The 21,222-nt window shown below is 43.6% G+C and overlaps 3 protein-coding genes across 3 annotated transcripts; 1 reads left to right on the top strand and 2 right to left on the bottom strand.

The window, feature by feature from the left end:
• Nucleotides 1-2,605: 2,605 nt before the first annotated feature.
• LOC136552829 (uncharacterized protein At5g01610-like) lies at nt 2,606-3,413 on the bottom strand. Its single transcript, XM_066544407.1, has one exon. It carries the CDS (start codon nt 3,217-3,219, stop codon nt 2,785-2,787), a length of 435 nt encoding a protein of 144 aa, XP_066400504.1. The 5' UTR covers nt 3,220-3,413; the 3' UTR covers nt 2,606-2,784.
• A 70-nt stretch (nt 3,414-3,483) lies between these two features.
• LOC136552828 (uncharacterized) lies at nt 3,484-4,506 on the top strand. The gene has a single exon (XM_066544406.1). It carries the CDS (start codon nt 3,764-3,766, stop codon nt 4,478-4,480), a length of 717 nt encoding a protein of 238 aa, XP_066400503.1. The 5' UTR covers nt 3,484-3,763; the 3' UTR covers nt 4,481-4,506.
• A 713-nt stretch (nt 4,507-5,219) lies between these two features.
• Nucleotides 5,220-9,341, bottom strand: LOC136552827 (proteasome subunit alpha type-3). Its single transcript, XM_066544405.1, has 11 exons — nt 9,189-9,341; nt 8,724-8,879; nt 8,570-8,609; nt 8,383-8,466; nt 7,969-8,042; nt 7,806-7,892; nt 7,612-7,696; nt 7,368-7,414; nt 6,410-6,475; nt 5,732-5,822; nt 5,220-5,626 (listed from the first exon to the last, which is right to left on the bottom strand). Exons 2-11 carry the CDS (start codon nt 8,825-8,827, stop codon nt 5,555-5,557), a joined length of 750 nt encoding a protein of 249 aa, XP_066400502.1. The 5' UTR covers nt 8,828-8,879; nt 9,189-9,341; the 3' UTR covers nt 5,220-5,554.
• Nucleotides 9,342-21,222: the final 11,881 nt, after the last annotated feature.

Genomic DNA, 21,222 nt, shown 5'->3' with positions numbered 1-21,222 from the left:
TCCGCCTCGCGCGCTTGCCGCCGCGGCCGAGCGCTCATCCGTCACGAGCGGGGCTTATTCTAACGGAGGAGGCCAGAACTTAACGCCCATACGCGTTGCCATAGTAATACGTGCCTGATAATGGACCCATGTACATGGAAGACATTGAAAATGACATGCACAAGCGAGAGTTGAAATTATAATGGCAGTTCTCCAAATAGATGAATTGTAATGGCGTATCTCCAAACTTGTAGAATTGTAATAGTAGGGATCAGAACCCCTTTTTTTAATGCTCCGGTGACGTTGAGCGGTTCAGCGGTAGAAGAAAACAAAAAGTCTGTTTCTCAAAAAAAAGGAAGAAGAAGAAACAAACAAACAAACAAAAAGTCTATCCTTTCTAAAAAAGAAAGAAAGAAAGAAAAAGTCTATCTAACCCGGGTAATTTTGATTTTCCGTCCTTAATAATAAAATCAGTTGTTTATACTCCCTCACTCTTAGAACCGTCCAATTTACCTCCCTAATAAACAGTTTAAAAGTGGATTTTAATTGATGTAACGCCACATTAACCCGCTTACATGGTGCCCTATTGATAACGAGTAAGGCCATTTAAACTTTCAAAAAATAGAAATAATATTTAACAAATATTCAAATTTTCTAGAATAAATATGCATTTAAAAATACTTAATATTAGGAAAATAATATAAAATTTGTATTAACTCAAAAAATATGAAACCAGTTTTATAGCATGCTCTACCTTTTTTTGTCCATTGCTTAAAATTATTTGAATTTTATGTAGTCTCCTAAAATTCGAAACAAGGCCAAATATGAATGGATGATACAAAACTTTGCAGGCATACATGGAAAATTCCAAATAAAACATATAATTCAAATTCTGATTACAGTTAGCAACATGTAAGATAATTTTGTAGCAGCACTATCTCCTTCGGTGGACATCACAATGTTTGAGTTTGGTCTGGCTCACATGCCAAGCTCAAACGCAGTTGCATCAAAGGAGTCAGATAGCCCAGTGCCCGTCTTGAAAGTCACCTTGCCAGGAGCTGACTCGTCGACGTACACCTCCACGACGCTGAGCCAGATCATGAACTCCTTGGTCTTCACCCCTGCGATCTTCAGCTTGCCTTTCTCCATGAACGCCTCGCCGGCGTATGACACCGTTTGCTTGATCTTCTTAAACGTGTGCTTCGTTTTCTTCTTCTTCCCCCGAACGAGCCACATGAACCCTGCCTCGCGGTTGTAGCCGAACTCCTGCATGTCGTCCATATGGAAGAGGCCCTTGGGGAGGCCAATTTCGCCGAGCAGCTCAAATTTCGCCACCGAGTCCTAGCTTGTTCGGCAACATGGTCTGAAACTACTACGAGTATGCATCTCCCTGCCAGCAGTATCGAAAAACTAGTACTCATGTCCTAGCCCGTCACCAGCTAGCTGCTAGCCCATTGCAAGAAGACCACACGAATTGACCAGGCTCAGTCTGAACAAGCTGACTTCCACTCACGAGAACTATGACTGATCACTAAACACAAGTTCATCGCCAACCTGCATCTTCAGTTTCTTTATATAAACCTCTGCTAGAGAACCTCTCCTCAACACAAGTTCATCGCCAACCAGCATCATCAATTTCATTTACTCAACTACTGCCACACTTCCTCAGGTAACCACGCACAGTACAACACACCATTCGCTGAGCTCCGTACAAGCAAAGCCAACCATCAGAGCACCTGCAATGGCGTCCCAAGCCAACGAGACCTTTATCAAACTACTCGAGATATGTCTGCCGATACTCATAGATTTGTTCCTTGGGTTTGAGTCCAAACTTTTCCCACATCATCTTAGTAATTGCATCGTGTTGTTGCTTTTCTTTGTTGTACTGGTTCCTTAGAAGCTCTTCTGGCCGATACTGATATAATTGAGATGACAGGGATTATATTAGTCTAGATACCACCTTGTAGGTCGAACGTGATATCCATTTGCACTGTTATCTTCTTCTGAACTCTTATTATCCTCACGAGCTTCTATTGTTGACTTGAACCAAATGATTTGCATAAGCTTTCAAGTCTGGTTTGAACCCTCTCTAAGCTTCTTGACACGCATTAAGCTGTTATCTTATTAAGGTTGTACTTGTCACTCTTGCAATCCAAAATATATAGATCAGTACTTGGGTTCACTAGCTCATGAACAAACTCATATACTACCACTAGATCAATCAACCAATTAAGCAATACTAGTAGACTATGAATTTAAACTTTTTATTTGTTATGCTTGATCCTATTAGGCATGTACTATATACACTAACCGCATACTAGTAAGGGACGAAATGATCACACGCAGGCCCAACAAAGAGCTCCAACATGGATCGGAAAGTACCAAGGATCACAAACAACGACGACGACCCTGCAAGTCAATGATAGGGCCACAGAGACCAAGGCACAAGACCAGAGTAGCGGTTCTACAGCGACACCCAATATAACAGATTAACAGCTCACGTCAAATCATGTGTAGCGCCCATCTAAAACCCAGGGTCGGTTCTCTCCACATTGCGGACGCTCTAAGATCGGAAGAAACAAAAAAAAAAAAACTGGCTACAAATAATTCAGTTGAATATGGGTTGATAGAATTTCATAAAAGAGGACACTTCGTTACAACGAAAATGATTAAACAAGGAGGAGTTACATGGAGTCTGGAAAATCATGTAGAAGGAAACGACGCTAAACAACTTTGATAAAAAAAACAACAACTATACGCCACACAGCTTTCATCACTTGGTAACTAAGAAGCTTCCATATGCTCTCACATGCCAAGCTCAAACGCAGTTGCGTCGAAGGAATCAGACAGTCCAGTGCCCGTCTTGAAGGTGACCTTGCCAGGCGCTGACTCGTCAACGTACACCTCCACGACGCTGAGCCAGATCATCAGCTCCTTGGTCTTCACTCCCGCGATCCTCTTCAGCTTGCCTTTCTCCACGAACGCCGTCACCTCGCCGGCGTACGATACCGTCTGCTTGATCTTCTTGAACGTGTGCTCCACCTTCTTCTTCCCCCGGACGAGCCACATGAACCCTGCCTCGCGGTTGTAGCCGAACTCCTGCATGTCGTCCAGCGGGAAGAGGCCCTTCGGGAGGCCAATCTCTCCGAGCAGCTCAACCGCGGCCTTCTTGCATGCCTCTGCGTCTCCACTGACGACGTCTGCCCCGGCGCGGTAGCTCTCAACGCTCTGGGATGCCATTGCTAGCTGGTCCGAGGCAGGAGCTGTGCAGACAGAGCTGGGTTTGTTTGGACGTTCACGGCTGGCTATAGTAGGATAGGGAGCTAAGATGATGTGCAGTGTCTGTGAGGAAAACTGAGAATGAGGATGTAGTGTGATGAGCTAGGCATGGGCTTATATAGGCGTTATTAAGTGCCTCATATTTGTACTGTAGTTCACAATATAAGCCAAGTCTGCCTCGCTCTCTGTCTCTGAATGATGCGTTTCTCAGAAATTCTAAGGCTGCCCAGTGAGACCGAGCTCGGTCATGCCGGGCAGCAGATGGGGAGAAACGGGACGGGGCTGCCCTGAACTCGGCCCGCTGCCGCGCAGGCGCCGCCCGGCACGACCCAGTCAATGTCAGCAAGGCGTACCGCGCCCAACATCGCTCGCCATTTCGCCACCGAGTCCTAGCTTGTTCGGCAACACGGTCTGAAACTACTATGCATCTCCCTGCCAGCAGTATCGAAAAATTAGTACTCATGTGACTCATGTCGTAGCCCGTCACCAGCTAGCTGCTAGCCCAATGCAAACACGAATTGACCAGGCTCAGTCTGAACAAGCTGACTTCCACTGCCAAACGAGAACAATGACGACTCCCTGCTTCTGCATCATTTTATTCTGGACACCTGCTCTCCATTCTCCAGCAGACCAGCATGACGTCTCTTTATATAAACCTCTGCTCGATAACCTCCTCTACACAAGTCCATCACACACCAGCATCTTCAGTTTAATTTATTGTCACGTTTTATCAGGTAACCACATTCCAAATTCCATCGTCCACCGGGCTCCGAACAAACCAACCATCAGAGCACCTGCAATGGCGTCCCAAACCAACGAGACCTACCGCGCCGGGGCCGACATCACCCGGGGCGATGCGGCGGCGTGCAAGAAGGCGGCGGCCGAGCTGCTAGCAGAGATCGGCCTCCCGAAGGGCCTGTTCCCTATGGAAGACATGCAGGAGTTTGGCTACAACCGCGAGGCAGGGTTCATGTGGCTGGTCCAGGGGAAGAAGACGGAGCACACCTTCAAGAAGATCAAGCAGACAGTGTCGTACGGCGGCGAGGTGACGGCGTTCGTGGAGCACGGCAAGCTGAAGAAGATCGCGGGGGTGAAGACCAAGGAGCTCGTGCTGTGGCTCAGCGTCGTGGAAGTGTACGTCGACGAGTCCGCTTCCGGCAAGGTCACCTTCAAGACTGGCACTGGGTTGTCTGATTCCTTCGACGCAACTGCGTTTATTTGAGCTTGGAAATGTAAAAGGAAAGGTTGTCTAGCCGTTTAGTTCTCCAAAAGTATACTATACAAAAAGAAGATTCTCCATCACATTAAACTTGCGATACATGCATGGAGTACTAAATGTAGACGAAATCAAAAACTAATTGCACAGTTTGCTTTAACTTTGCGAGACGAATCTTTTGAGCCTAATTAGTCAATGTTTGGACAATAATTCACAAATACAAACGAAATGCTACAGTGGAGAATCGTGCACTATGCAACTAAACGCGTCCCTAGCTGCCGACTAAAAGCTGGGTTTAATTTGTCGTTCTTTCATGTTGATCTTATTTCATACTTGTATTCCATCAAAATAAAAATGTTTTCATGTTCGTCAAAATAAAAATGTTTCCATGTTCGTAGTACCAGACTACCAGTTTGCCATCAGCATCCATTATTGTCCTTTCGTTCTTCATGTTCGTAGTACCAGTTTGCCATCAGCATCCATTATTGTCCTTTCCTTCTTGAAGAATTCATATACAAGTAGGGCTGACTAAGCATGCTTGCCTCTATTTTCCTTCCTGTTGCTGTAGTGTTCTTCCGTGTTCCAACCCCGTTTAACACGAACATAGTACATGGCTTTTCTTCGTATGGGTTGATAAATACTTTTTTGATGTCACGATTATACACCTATATGACCTATCAAAAGACGTCACGATTTCACGCCTGCTAACTATATGACACAAAGTACCAAACCTACTTGCATCAAGTCAAGGAACAGTTCTTTATCTGAAATAAAAAAGTCAAGGAACAGCTAAAAGTCTGATACACGATTCGGAAACACACACAGTCCAGTACTCCAGTCTGCGTAACCGGTACAGCAGAAGCTAAGTTCCTGAAGACACCAAGACTTCACCAGAATGTAAACACCACAGCTCTGATATCAGTCAATCTAGATTCCAGACTTCCATGATCGGAGTTTTACATGATATGGATCAAAATATAAATTCTGACAAATTGGCCATGTCCAGTGGGTCACCCCAAAACCGATCAGAGATCTCAACAGCACCGAAAACACTGAAGACTGGGCAAACCATCGTGTTTCTTAGTCGGCATCCATCTCCTCAAGAGCTGCCTGAGCAGCAGCTTTGGCCTGCTCCAGCAGTTCATTCGGAACCTGTATGACAAGTAGGCAAAAAAAAAGAGAGGAGAAGTTTCAGCTTCAAATTCAAATCGAGAAACATACAGAGACCCCTCATTTTTCATGTGAATATCCCAGTACCTTCTGATACTGGCGGTTTGATTCATCACAGATCCAGCTCAACTCCAACTCAAAAGCTTTGTCCTTTGCTTCGTCATGCACTCCATAAATTCTGCATTTGGGCACATTTTGTCAGAATGTACATTTTGAAGAGCAGTAAGTAGCCTTTTCAGGTTCATTGGCATCAAGTAAGCAGGTAAATATAAAAGAAACTTGGCAATACCTTTAAATATCAAAGTTAAACTTAAAACACCCACAACTTAGCATCACGTGACATAAGATGCTGTAAACTATGCCCCTACTCTAACAAGAGTTGTTTTTAAGACTGTCTATGCCAATAGTTTGCAGTATTATCAAATCTACATTGTAATCATGATATTTCTACAAGCAGTTTTCTACTAATAACACTCCTACCAGCAAACTTTTGATATAAAAACGTCTAGTGTAAAATGAATGTGCTCCCTTATCACTAAACAATGATAACTGTACCCTTCCTAGGCTTTGTATAAATATGAACAACAGATTTCTTGAATGACATTGAACAATGTGGAACAGTGATTAAAGCCAATTAATCTACAGCAAAAGGAATGCCAGCAACACTGTACTAGACAATAATAACATTCATTCAGGGAAGGAAAACTAAAAAGATTCATTAAGATGCAAACTTGTACTATTATGAGAAAAGAGACTTAGGCATACATCTTTGCAACTTCAACAATGCCTTCCCGGCAGGTAAGCTCTGAAAGTTTCAACTTTTCTATCTCACTGCATGACAACATTGAAAAAGTTCAGAATCATTTTGAGGTCCATCCATAATTAAGATTAAAGAAGTTCACACAGAACCAAAAAAATACAGAGGTGACTTTAACAGTAAATGCAGAAGTATTCGTGTTAACAAGATTATGGAACACAAAAGCTAAAGCCAACAGTTACCTCCATCAGATTATTTTAGAAGTCAATATTTCATTGGAAATAAAGGGGATGATATACATAAAAACTGAGAGCATGTAAAATGTGGGCTCCCATTATATAAATAAACCTTGCCTATGCTTTAATGGTTAACTCTAATCAATGAATACAAAAAGGAAGCATATGCACAAAGATTATTTAACAATGCAATGGTATAGTCACTATTTGATACAATATGCTAACATTAGCCTGAACATTTTTAACTTCCAATGAAAGAATATATTAGCTATCAAATAATTCATACTATTGAACGGTTTGATATTTGGAGGGTACTACCTTCTCTTTTGCTTTCCTTCTCAGCAAGCTACTTCCTCTAGTCACAAATATGTGACATTTTTTTATTGTCCTAAGTCAACCATTCTAAAATGTGGTTGCATATTACTTTTTATGTGGAGTTTGGGTATTTGAAAATTATATACGTAGATTTGTCTCGAAATGTAGTTTTATAAAAGTATACTTCTGCTATGTTCTATAGCTATTTTGAAAGAATAAGTACTTGTCAAAGGTGTGTTTTGGCATTCCAAGACAATGTCAAGGTCACTTATTTGTGATTGGAAGGAATATCTTGTAAAAATACGCACTTTTACAATAAGGCAATAAAATGTTTATTTGACTATGTTTTATGCATTGGCAACAGAAGAACAAGAAACATAGAGAACATTATGAACGAAATAAATTGTAAGCTTACGTCTTTGCAGCCTGTCTTCCCTTCCCCAATGCAGCACCAAAATATTTCTGTTCAAGTTTGTAAAGTCAATAAACATTATGTATTTCAAATTCACAAGACTCCTAAAGCGTAATGCTACTTAAAAACAATGCCATCCATACTGAAAATGAGTGGGCGACTGATGGAAGACATAATTCAAATAAAACTAACACAAAGAGCCTATGCACTCATGTTGATACAACTATGTAATACAGTAACAACTTACGTAAGAAACTCCTGCAGGTTCTATCATGTAGAGCTGTGGCCCATCCCTATCATAACCTCCAAGAATAACACCGCAGCCAAAAGGCCTGGTACAACAGAAACCAAGTTAGGGTTGACTACAGTAGCCAAAATAATGTTTGGTGAATACAAGTCATGCCTCAAGTAATTACGGACCACTACTGTTGAATATATTACCTGAGCCACCAGTACAGCGTGCAAAGGTGAACATAACTTGCCACACGATCTGCCAATTCCTTCACAGAAATGGCTTCTCCATAGACCCTAGTCCATTAAAACTTTAGAACATAATCATATACAAAGATCTCACATCACATGGTCTAAAATACTAGGTGCTTACTTTTCATAACTGGCAGCTTCTGATTTGGTCCTTGAAACGATTTGCCTGCCATCTGCAGCTAAACCAGCAACAGCCTGCAAATGACAATACAAGGAATTTGTGAAAACACACATGATACATAAAAAAAATGGCTAATGGAACATGAACCTTTGCAATAAAAGAAAAGGTATCACCACAAGAAAATTCAAAAGAAAAAAATCTTAATAGGTACAACATCTTTACTAGTAATTTACATCAACAATTGATTATTTAGGAAAACAGGTATTAGAGCATGCTTTTACTATCTTGCTCCTATATTCAATACAGGTTAGAAGACCAAAGCAGAATTTTAATCCTGCTCCTCTATTTATTCATCAATGACATGATTTAGCATCAAAACCACTATCAATTTTGAGTCACTTGTAAAGGCATTACCAAGCCAGAGTGCCGGTGCACTGAATGGATCCTCCGGTTTGACCCTTCCAGCATCATCTTTGAGGTTACCAGCTTCTCAACACCCTAAAAGGGCCAACCACCAAATCAGGACCCAGTGAAGACTTGGGCAACTCAAATAGCTTTAGCACTGAACCGAAGGAAAAAAATTGAGAAGGCCAAATCTTACCAGGACAATGCCATCTTTGCACTTGATCCCAACAACAGTCCTATTCACAAATACCATGGCATCGACAATAACCAATAAGATTACATAGAACAGAGAAAACGGAATAATAAATGAAGCAAAACACAATAGGAAATGGGAGGCAGTGGAATCTAACCCGCTATTGTCAACGGCCTTGGTGGCATACTCGACCTGGAAGACACGACCATCTGGGGAGAAGGTGGTGACAGACAGATCGTAGCCTGTGCCTATGCTGCTCATTGTCAAGTTCTCTTCACCTCTACGCCCCTAGTGAGTAGATCAGTCCTGAAAACTAAATACCAAAACCCCAGTGAGGTAATCCGCACAAAATTCATCAGTAAATAAACATATTATATATTACCATTACACAACACCAAAAATAATAATAATAAAACACCACAGGACAGGGGCGGGCGGTCGCAGCAAAGGACACGGGTGTACACTTAATCCCAATAATTTCAGGGAAAAATCGAAGTTAGTATAGATTTGTATAAGCTTGTAATTAGATCAGATCCGAATACAAATAGCGAAATAGCTTAAGTTAGGGTTTGGACGCCTGGTTTCGCACAGCGAGAACTGGAAGAGAAAGGGTGGCGCATACCTGGTGGTGGGGGGTCGTCTCCGGCGAAGGATGCAACGAGGGCCTGGCGAAGGGACCGACGAAGGCCTGTGCACCTGCCGTCGGGCGTCGGCGTTCGCGCAGTTGCCGCACAAGAAAGAAAGAGAGCGCGCGCGCACGGGGTGAACTTGGGGAGAAGGAAAGAACGGGGTTATTGGTGAGTAAAGACGATATTGTCCGGGTCCGGGTCCGGGTTGGGCTCAGATCGAGAGAAAAGAAACGTTACCTTTTTGTTGGCCCACGCCCGACCTGGCCAGTGCGATGGGCTCAAATTGAGGCCCACGCCTGACTCGAAACGTCAGTCTTTTGCCAGGATCCGAATGGAACCGTGATCATGTTTGTTGGGCCTATATATTCCCGGCCGCCCTGGGCTAACCGAACAACGGAACGAGACCTAAACGGAAGCGGCCGGCAAGCCGGAAGCGTTGCCGGCGATCCATCGTGCCTTGTGCGCCTCAAACAACGGTGTTTTTCTCTCACAATAAATCAGTTCAGAAATTAACCAGCAAATAGATCAAAAATCAGAGGACGCAGACGCACTGCAGCTGTAGGGTGACGAGGATCATCACGGGAAGTCACCGTTGTTTGAGGCGCTGATGATGAAGACGAAAGTGGAAGAAGAAGAAGAAACAATCTCTGTTGAAGCATCGATGAAGACAGAAGAGAAAGAACGCGTCTTTGGCCCCGTTTAGCTTATCCAGAAGCTGGCTTGTTCGTCTTTTTTTTTTAACCGGAACTAAGGATGGCAACGGGGCGGTTTCGGGTCAGATATCCGCGGGTTTCGGATCTTGCGGGTTCGGGTTCGGGTTCGGAGATGATTTCTCACCCACGGTTTTCAGGTTCGGAGCCCCGAAACCAATCGGGTTCGGTTTCGAGTTTGGTTTTCCACCCGTGGATATCCAATGTATATTCGAAATAAATCATTTAGAATTAAAACTCATGTTTTATAATATGTTAATAATAACTTGTTTACTTATATTATTAAATTTATTTTAAGATGACTCATAAAAATATTTATTATTTATTGCCTCTTGTTTATACATGTGAATATGTGTATATATATCATGCATATGTTTATAGAAAGTCCTTGTTTCTTTTACTATGCTGTCATACAAAGCGGGTTTCGAGTATCCATTTGGGTTTCGGGTATTCGCGGGTTTGGTTTTTGGGACGGATTATCATCCGAATCGATGTTCGGTGCAGTTTTGGGTTTTGGTTTCGGGTTTCGGGTTCGGGTGCACAGTATTTTTCTCTCACAACAATTCAACCAGAATTTTTCAGTCAGTTTTAGCTAAGTTTCAGCAAGCCGAACGGGGCTTTTATTGTTTTGGGGGACGAGGTACGGGAGAGCGAGGAACCAAAGCCTCGATCGCTGCCAAGAAGGATGGAGATGGAAGTGGGGCTAGTAAACGTGTGGAGGATGCTGGGGCCGAGAAACCAGAGCTGGAGGAGATGGAACCAGACGACATGCCCCACTGGATGACTGTTAGCCGGTATCGCATTCACTGGAACGAACGGTGGTCTGGCTACTAGGGTGCATTCGAGGACACCAGCGAGTTTTTCCAGTAATTAATCGTCTTACGCCTGCCTTGTTTAATTTCCTGGTCCTTCAAAAGTAGTCTTGTGTTTTCTGGATAATAGTATACGTATAAGATACTATATCTGCTCTGCTGACAACTTATTTCCAACCAAATTTGTCAAATTATGCACCACGTGATTTTGCTTTGTGCCGTGTGACCTGGTCGTTGGATTTAGCTTCTCTATATAGTTTGATTATTTGGGCTTGTATTGTATCAGAAATAGACGCCTGGGTCTCCAGCATTTTACTGCTCTTCTATTCTGTACTAGTGGTTACTGACAAATTATACTTCAGCACAATGGACTTGGATTGTGTATTCTATATATGTTCAGTAGATTCGATAGATATAAAATTCTGATAGTCATTGTTGCTATTTCAGTATTATTGAGGCTGCTATTGTACTCGATCTTGACCCATTTCAAATATTTTACATCTACTTGCAGCCAGGATCCCTCCCATGCGTTTCACAGAAAAAGCTAAAGCTCTGAAGAAGGTTTACGTCCAAAGGGATACTCTACAGGTCTACTCGGTGAAGCTAGCTGCAACAAGAGGGAGGTTACAGCTGCCGTTGGATGTCTTCGGTATGGTTGCTGTGCGCGACCCGGTAGACTACAATCGCAATATTATCTTCCAGCGCAACAGAGATGAATGCCAAACCCTCACCGAAAAGGTTGGAAGCACTTTTTATGCATGGTTCTTTGTTTTAGTTTGTAATAGTATACGGTTGTCCTAACTAACAACTATCATGATTTTTTACCTTTTCCCACTAATATGTCTGCCTAGTTCCATTGCCCAATGAATTTCCTGCCGCTGATATGTTGTGCTTGATATTTTCTGGTGTTCCCGTAAATTTGGTCCAAAAAAGTTGTTTCAGCTTTGTTTGCAAGGGGGTTGGCAGATATAAATATGTAATTTGCAAGTAAGACATCTCTAGGGACTTGATTGTTTGTGCACCACAAATACCCTATCCTCTGTCACTAATGCGTTATGCTAATAACGCTTGCATTTTGCGACTTACACTGTTTATTTTGATTTGATTTAATTATGCAGCTCAATATTAACCCCTTTGCTTCGGTTTCATATTGTGGTGTTGTATATGCAGGATCCATATTTTGTACTGGAAGGTCCTACCCATGCTGTTATGTTTTCAGATGTATTGTCAGATCCTGTGATCATCGATGTTGACCTTAAAGTAAAGGGTGCTACTGAGTCTGAGGATGGATACTTGAGCTTTCTAGTTTCTCCATTAACATGCTCTTGCATGCTTTCCCATGTGTTTAAATGTGCCTACACTACCAAGCTTAGCAGACTAGAGTTTTCGCTTGGCCACATTGTTTTCTCTGTGGAGGCTACGATATTTGTGAGAGTCATTCATGGGTCATGGCCAGATGGTTTGCGTGATCTATTTACTGCTTCTACTACCGGTTACAGTGACAGAAGTACCACAGAATATAGCGCTGGTGTTGGTCATGAGAGAATCATCTTACTTGATTCTGGAGGTCAGGAAGTGCCTATTGCTGGTGATGGCAAGATAAAGCTTTCACGGAATGTTATCTCAACTCAACATTGTGGAGAGGTGATATTTCAGGTCAAGGCACTGGAAGGTGACATCAAAGTTGTGGAAAAAGGTACCATTTTTCACCCTTTGGAAACTAGTAAAAGTATCAGTGAGCTTGACATTGGGTTCTGTAAAATGGAAGTCACTGTTTTTTGGTCGCGTGTTTCATGCAATCCTTAAGTGAAGAATGAAAGTTGTGAGGGCAATCACGTGTTCCATACTACCTGTGTAAGATGCATGGTATACTTGGTGCATGCTTTTGTAAGATGCATATGCAGTGCAATGATATGTGTATTGCAATTTAGAAATTGATACCCTAGCTATTTGTGCTGAAACTTGCTTGTAAGTAAATATTGGGAGCTGTTTGCTGTATTATCTACCAATGCAGAGAAGAATGGGCGTTCTCCAATTTACAATATTTTATTATTACATATATATGTCCTGCATGTCATACAATAACAAGGTTCTGGAATTCTTTTGCGCAAAACATTTGGAGCTCATCAAAATGGACGAAATCCAAAATTTTCGGACCAGTCAATCACGGCTGGTTGGGGCTGAGCTGGAAGTGGCTGGAGTGGGCTGATCATTTCAGCCCAGACTAGCTGGTATATATACCATCCAGGCCGCCGCTGGTCTCCCTCTCCCTCTCCCATTCGCTCGCGCCACCCTAGGGTTCCCCCTTACCAGCCGCCTCCCGCAAACGCCGGCATCGCCCCCTCCTCTCCGATCTCGCACAACGGCCGCCCTCAATCTCGCGCCATCCCATCGGAGCTCCCCCATCCGCCGCAGCCAAGCTCGGCCCCTCCTATCGGACCTCCTGCAGCCGCCGCAGCCAAGCATGGAGCCTCGCATCCGCCGTAGCCAAGGTCGGCCCCTCCCATCGGACCTCTCGCATCCTCCGCCTTCCACCTCGCCCACTGCACCTCCCGCATCCGCCGCCTCCAACTCCGGCAGTCAGCCTCAGTCATATCCCCAATCGCGCACACCCTTCAGATCCTCCCGTCTCCGAATCCGTCCTCGATGTCGTGCTCCTCCAACCAGCTCCGCTCGTTTGTCGGTCGCCGCCAGGGTCGTGGCCGCCTCCACCGCCACAACCGGTAAGACTTCTGGATCTGTGTGCATTTCCTTTGTGAAATGGTCTGCCCAAGGATGGAGTATGGTATTACGACGGAGATTCGCATTTAGGTCTAGGGATTTTACAAAGTTATAGTTCTGGTACATTTATTTATCTTTTCATTGGATTGTAGAACACTAATTCAGATTGTGTTTTGAGAACTATTGAACTCGGCTGCGTATGCGTGCAGTCCAGTAGGAAATCCTCAGGGTGACCTTATGACTTACATTAACTATAGTAATAAGCGCCATTACTATTAACTAATCTAGATAGTAATATATACATTCTGATGAGGCTATACGGTAGCAGCAGATTAGTGTCATGTATGGTTTGCAAAGCATTTTCAATTAGATAATTAATATGGTGCCTTTGATCAGACGAGTTAGAATACATATAATCATGTTTTCTGAATATTAGGTCTTGTCAATTGAGGTTAATTCTTGAACAGATTTTGTGCAGTACCACCTGCGCACCGCTCCCTACGCTGGCACTATCATCCTCGTCATCCTGCACGACCGCGGTATGTCCTACGTCCGTTCAAGGTGAGTTCAACTCCGACCCTTTCTCGTTGGACTTAGTTTTTGTGTGAGCGCGTACGTTTCTGCTAGCTATTCAATCCATGGTCCTACTATACACAACTGATGCGTACATTGCTGCCATTCAACAGATGCATGCTCCACGTGCGAACTGGAAAACAATGCATGCCAAACTGCTGCTCGACATCTGTCAAAATGAGAAGAACCAATTCAACTGGTGTAAACAGGGTCCAAGTAAAGAAGGGTGGAGGAATGTGTACCAGGGTTTGTAGGAATGTGGGGCTGTCGTACGACGAGAAGCAGATCCACAACAAATTCACTGACATGAAAAAGAAATTCCTCAGCTAGCAAACCCTACAGAACAAAATAGGCCTCGGGCGGGACCCTACCACAGGGGCAGTTGTGGCCGAGGACTTGGCACCCAACCACACCGAAGGAGGAAGCCACGAAGTGGTAATGCCTCCCTTTCCTTTGTCCTTTTGCACTAATCCCAACATGTGGTCTTATTTGTCCTTTTGCACTAATCCCAACATATGGTTACCATTATGCAAGAACCGAGTGCAGATGCAGGAAAGTTTGAGACCCACCCGCCCACTTCGATGAACTATGGGCCCTTTTCGGGGATCATCACCAGGAGAGGGGGACACTTAATGCAGCGGGTGGTGTTAAAGATGTAACACGCACTCCCCCCTGGACGCCCTTCCTATCGTTTGGCCATTCCAGTGCCAGAGCCTCCTCCAAATGGGCCACGACGGACAATGAAGTCAACAGCCCAAAGAAAGCAAAGAGGTCGAAGGAAGTTGGAGAGTACTTGGCCAACATATTTGACAGCATTAGCGCTAGGAGTGCAAAGCCCACTGAGGCAGAGGAGATGGCTGAGGTCATGCAAATGCTACGTGACGATGGTGTCTCCTAAAAGTCAGAACTGTTCCTTATGGCATGTGATCTTTTCCAGAAGAGGGGGTGCCGAGAACAGTACAAGAACATTGATGGCAGATAAGATCATCTCACTTACATCACCTAGATTTGGAAGAATGGCAGAAATGCCAGCAGCAAATAGCATCCCTAATAAGCAGTCGCGTGTTTGAGTGAAGCCTACCTAGTTCGCTTTCATACATCATTTGTTTTAGTTGTCACTATGTAACGAACCTTCTCTTGGGCACATTTTTTTCATTTGACCTCGTGTATGTCGGACATGGTTTGAGTACCTATGCTGAATGTTTGATGTGGTTTCAATCTAATCTATCTATGCATTAGTGCGGCTTTGTAATGTACAGCTGCTGTAACTAACTATTTCTATTTGCTCATTTGCAGGTTGTTGCAGTGGCTGGGCATCATCGTGAGAACTGGTCAGCGGTGCTATAAGGTTAGTACTTCTATTTGTAAACTAGAAACTTCAGGTTGATAACTATTTCTTTGCAGGACTGTGCAATTGATATGATGTTGTTTTGTATCAGGGGACCGATTGCAAAGAGATTGAAGAGGCATGTCGCGCAGTGATAGCGCTAGTGAACATTCAAGTGATTCCAGTGCTAGTTACCGGGAGGATGTGAGATATGTTGCGGCTGTTGCCGGATACGTAGCCGTTGTAGCAGCTGATGTCCCGGTACCACCTCCTTGCTTCGGTTGGCAAGAGTTGAACGGCAGTCAGTGGGTACACAAGGTTCTTTCTCACCCAAAAAGGAGCGGTCTAAATTTTCGTATGGAACCTACTGCTTTTCTTGAACTGCATGAAATGCTAATTAATAACCATGGCCTGCGAGACTATGGGGACTTTGATACATAGGAGGCTTTAGGGGTGTTTCTTTGGGCACTAGCAAAACAAGCCGGACAGCGGGACATGGGAGAACGGTTTAAAAGGGGTCTTGCGACAGTTAGCGAGAGGTTTGGTCAAGTGTTGGAATATGTCGCTAACTTTGCAGATGTGATTTGTACACCTAGGCACGTAGACATGTCAAAAGTGCATGATAGACCGCACAAGTACACACCTTTCTTTGATGGCGCAATAGACGCTATCGATGGGACACACATCAGGATCAGTGTTGATAGGGTGTTCCATGATGATTACATAAATAGGCACAATTGGCCTAGCCAAAATGTGGTCGCAGTTTGTGACTTTGATGGGTGGGTTATATTTCTTGGTGTTGGCATGGCGGGGGCAGTGCATGATATGAGGGTCCTTAGGGAAGCTTGGATGAAACCCAGGTTCCGCACCCACCACCAGGTTAGTTGCATTTGCTGTTATAAAATTGAAGTCGATGTTATCATGGTAATGCAGATGTTTGATGTGCTAATAAGTTGAAGGGGTTGTCATGTGCAGGTAGGTACTATCTGGTGGACTTAGGGTATGCAGGTGAACATGGTTATTTGGGGCCACACAAAAGGCACAGGTACCATTTGAAAGAGTTTGATGATAGGCTGGCTCAAGGTCCTAACGAGGTGTTCAATTTCCACCATGCTAGTTTACGTAATATGGTGGAAAGATTATTTAGGGTGGTCAAAGCTAGGTGGCACATGTTGAAAGGAGTGCCACACTATCATAGGGAGAATCAGGATAACATTATTAAGGCCGGTTTTGCCCTTCATAACTACTTGAAAATAAAAGAAGTAACTAAGCTACTCCATCCACTAAGCCCACTGTCGATGCAGTGGCTTGCTGCAAGTGCAAATGATTCCATGGACAATGTGAGGATGTGGATTACTCATGGACTGACACATTTGGGGTACAGGTAAGCCAATGGTGCAAGTGGCAAGTTGATGATTACGCGTGCAAATGGACAGGAATTTGACAATTGTCTCTTTGCAGGTGATGGCTAGAGGTGGATGTTGGGGTGGAAGGGGACTGATGGCTGTCATGACGAGTAGACGGCAGCGAGCGGAGCAATGCATGCGTAAGTGACTTTTGTCTTTGTACCATGATGTTGCTGGTGATTATGTGCCTGAGGGTACAAATTTTGTGTAGCTGCACTAAGGTCATTGGAACAGCTACATGTGTTGTATTATGCTCCAGTAATCCATGTATACTAGAGTACTGTGTTGCACAAATGGACTGTGTATTGAGACCTGGGTGTCTATCTTGCTGATGAATAGTGCCGAGCCTGGTAGATGTTAATGGACAACTTTGTATTTGTATGAAATGTATGCCTTGTAAATGGTGGGTTCAGTTTACTGTTCATTGGCGCCAAATGTGTATTGAGACCTGGGCTGTTGGCGCTAGGTTTTGAATGTGCCTGTTGAATTCAAATCAGCCATGATCCAACCAGCTGAATAGGGATCAGCCCACTCCAGCCACTTCCAGCCCAGCCCCAACCAGCCGAACAGGGTGAATGAAACCAATGTAGCGCATGTTAGTGGAAGTTAGCTTATTCAGACTGAGCGTGGTCAAATCGTGACCGACGAGGATCATCTGGGGGAGAGGTGCCGATGAAGATGGGAGTGGACAGTGGAAGAAGCAATCTCTATTGAAGCGCCAATGAAGATGGAAGGGAAAGAACCCGTCTTTGTTGTGTTGGGGGATGAGGACGAGGACGAGGTATGGGAGAGCGAGGAACCAAAGCCTGAATCACCGCCAAGAGGGATGGAGATGGAAGTCTAGAAGAAATTAGACGTGTGGAGGATGCTGGGACCCGAGGAATTGGAGCTGGAGGAGATGGAGCCGAACGATGAACCACACTGGATGACTTTTAGCCGGTATCATGTTCACTAGGACGAACGATGGTCTGCCTGTCTGCCTACTACGGCTCATTCGAGGACTCCATTGAGTTTTTTCCCCACTAATTAATGGTCTTAGGACTGCCTTGGTTTAATTTCGTGGTCCTTAAAATCGTCTTGTGTTTCTTCTACTACATATTATGTAAAACATTTGGTGCAACCTTACTACTATCTATCTGCTGCTGACAGCCTATTCCAACAAAATTTATTTGTCAAATCCTACACCATGTGATTTTTTCCCTTGCTCCTGTTCCTTCGGGGCCTACCCAACCACCAGCCGCAATATATAGTTATGGTATTTATCTAATATAGAAAAATTATAATCGCACCAATTCAAATAATCCAAAGTTTAATGAGATATTTATCTGTGTTCACGTTTTAAACAAATTTACACTACTACACAAAGCTTAATGGAGACAGCCAAAATTGATTTATGGAGACGAGCATTGCAACCGCCTCTAATCAAAGACCTCCGTTAATGGAGACCTACGAAGGCAGTTGCTTTGCCCGCCTCAGTTAATGGGTTAACGGAGGCAGACGTCTAAGGCAACCATCTCGGTTAATGTCCATTAACAGAGGCAGTCACCCTAACTCGCCCGCCTCCATTAATCGTTTAACCGAGGCGGTTGGGGCACCTTCGATAACTTGTTAACCGTGGCGCTAGCTATTATTTGCCCATCTCCGTTAATGTTTTTCCAGTTAAAAAAATAGTTTCCCGCCATTTGATTCGAATTTGAATTCTAATTCTGTTTTCACAAATTAAACATTGGCAAAGAAGAAATATGCATACAAAGCATAAACATATATCACATTCATTCGTGTCTTGTCCTTATTGTACCATGAGCCAACATTCAAGTTACATGCATGTCATATATTTACATGTGAAACTAAGATCTCCGCTACTCTAATTTCCCTAATCCAAAGAGGTGTGGCAACTTGTAATCCAGGACGCGTAGCTTGGTGCTCTAGTTTCTGATGTTCTCTTACTTCTCTATTGCCGCTAACTCGCTCTGTTCATTGAAGAATGTTGTCCGGTACATCCATTCTGACATGTCCATACCAACAAACCTTGCAAACGCAGCAAAAAAGACATAAGCAAAGCAGTATTATGAAGAAATAACAGCAGATCAACACCTAGATCTGTTTTCTCTCTCCTCCATGAAAAACTAGATCTAGATCTAGAGAACTAAAATGTCAAAAAAGAGAGGAGAATAAGGATGGGGGAGCATGTAGCAACCTCCTGTGGTGTCCTCCTTCAAGAAATTCATCAAGAGCAAAACTTCTCCCCCTAAAAAATATCAATTTTTTGGGTTTTGGAGATAAAAAACCGTCAAAAATGGAGGAGAAGCCATGAGAAAGAAGAGGGGGCGGCTGGGCGCTGTATTTTAGCGGAGGCGGGCATTGTAAAGTTGACCGCCTCCGTTAATCCACGATTAATCGAGGCGGTTGACTTACAACAACCGCCTCCGTTAAATGATTAACTGAGGCGGGTGTCATAAGACGCCCGCCTCGGTTAGCCGATTGTCGTAACGCAACCGCCTCGGTTAATCTAGCATTAATTGAGGCACCCGCATCGGTTAATTATTAACCGAGGTGGTCGCCTGGCCGGCAGCCCCGCCACTGATTAACAGAGGCGGCCGCCTAGCCCGTCCGCCTCGGTTAATCAAAACCCACTGCCTCGCAAAATCATCTGTATAGTAGTGTTACCGTGCAATAAAGCTATAGAGATTCAGATTGATTCTTGTAATTTTTTATCTAAGCAATTTGCAGTATAATAAATAATTTGAAGCTGCACCAGCTATTTATAACAACAAACAAAACAAATAGTTAAATGGCGACCTATCAGCCTATAATTATAAAATGCAGTAGTATATAAAATAAGGAAGAGTTATATTCCATTCAGAAAAAACAAAAATTTAGGCTTTCAACACTCAGCGTTCTATTTTATCGAGCCATGAATAGTACACTCTAACAGTCTAAAAGTTTCATGTAAACTATAAAACGACATGGGGTGTTCAGAACCAGCAAAGTAATTAGAGCAGCTATAAACATGCCAGGTCTAGACTATTTCTTTTTGTTTTAAAACTTGTATTATTTTGGTGCTATTATGTTAGTTTGAAGTTCCTTTCCATATTCCTAAACTATTAGGACAAGTAAACGGGGGATCCAGCAGGCCCACCAGTGGATCGGAGATCCCTAGGGGATCAGTCGACTTTTCAATGCACCATCTTTGCGTTCCACGGTGGGGATGGTCTCCATGAGTCGCTGGGATAACCACCACAAAATATGAGGCAGTTTGGTGGCTCTAGGGGATCGGGCGTCCCCATAGATGGGCCAGGATCCGCTGACCCTGTGTTGGGCCCTCTTGGACCCTGCCTTGGCAGGTGGCCTCTCCTTTGCCTATTGAGTGCAGCTCAGTATGGTTTTTGGTCTTGGTCTGTGTGTTTGCTTGGTGTTGGCCCATTTCTCCCTTATGTATGAATGTGGTGAAGACCAGGAGTTCACATGCTGTTTGTTTTCACCACTTTGGCCTCTGTTTTCATATGTTCTCTTGTACAATTCACCGACATGCAAATATTAACCAACACTTATGAAATTTATTAGTTTAAAGCCCTACCTCTATGTTGGTTATTAACTTTGGTTCTTTTTTGCAGGCTAGTTGATGGTCAAAATGGTATTTAAGCACCATCAACAAGATCCAGCCAAGAGAGGCTGGCGAGGAGTGCATTGGACAAGCAATCCACCCCAAGACGAAAACCTTGTTTGGCGCCCATGAGTGAAAGCATCTAGGCCCCTTGTTTGGTCTCGATGATTAATGACGACACAATTATTTAGACTAGCATGTGTTTTATAGAGGCATTATAAGTTAGGTCACAATAATAATAGATAATTGGGCAATCAATAGTTTTCATGCCCCTATTGATGGAATTCATTTTGGTTTTCAAAAGATGAACGACAAGGTTAAGGACAGACTAATTCTAAGTGTCGATTGGAGTTGGGAGACACTTAGAGTAGTTTAGAACTTGTTTTCCTAAGGTCGTACGATAATGAGGGTATGAACTAGTAGCTTGACCTAGGTGAGTCTAGTGAGTTAGTGTAGTGCACACTTGTGAAACTTAGCACTAGGTAGCTCTCTGGAAGCCCAAGAATCAGTTGGAAATGAGCCATTCACATAGATGGATTGAAAAGGAAGTGAATAGACACATTTTAGTACCCAGAAGACCACTAGATTATGTGCTATGTTGTTTCAGCTAGGGTTAGCTAAGCAGACATCACCGGATTAATCTGGTGAGGTCACTGGATCATGCGCTACCGCAGCCCTGGCTAGGGTTTGCTTCGTAGAGAGGCTAGCCATTTACCGGACTAATTCAGTACTTAGGCACCGTGTCATCCGGTGTTGTCCAATAAGGTTCTAGAGAATGAAAACGTCCATCAGATTAGTCTACTGTTATGCACCAGACTATACGTTACTACTAAAGGGTCTACTTCATACACCATAATGGATAGGCACTGGATTA

The sequence above is a fragment of the Miscanthus floridulus genome, chromosome 4 (assembly GCF_019320115.1).
Source record: "Miscanthus floridulus cultivar M001 chromosome 4, ASM1932011v1, whole genome shotgun sequence".
NCBI classification, from domain to species: Eukaryota; Viridiplantae; Streptophyta; class Magnoliopsida; order Poales; family Poaceae; genus Miscanthus; species Miscanthus floridulus.
The sequence above is the reverse complement of the archived record's forward strand: the minus strand, read 5'-3'. Positions and strand labels throughout refer to the sequence as shown.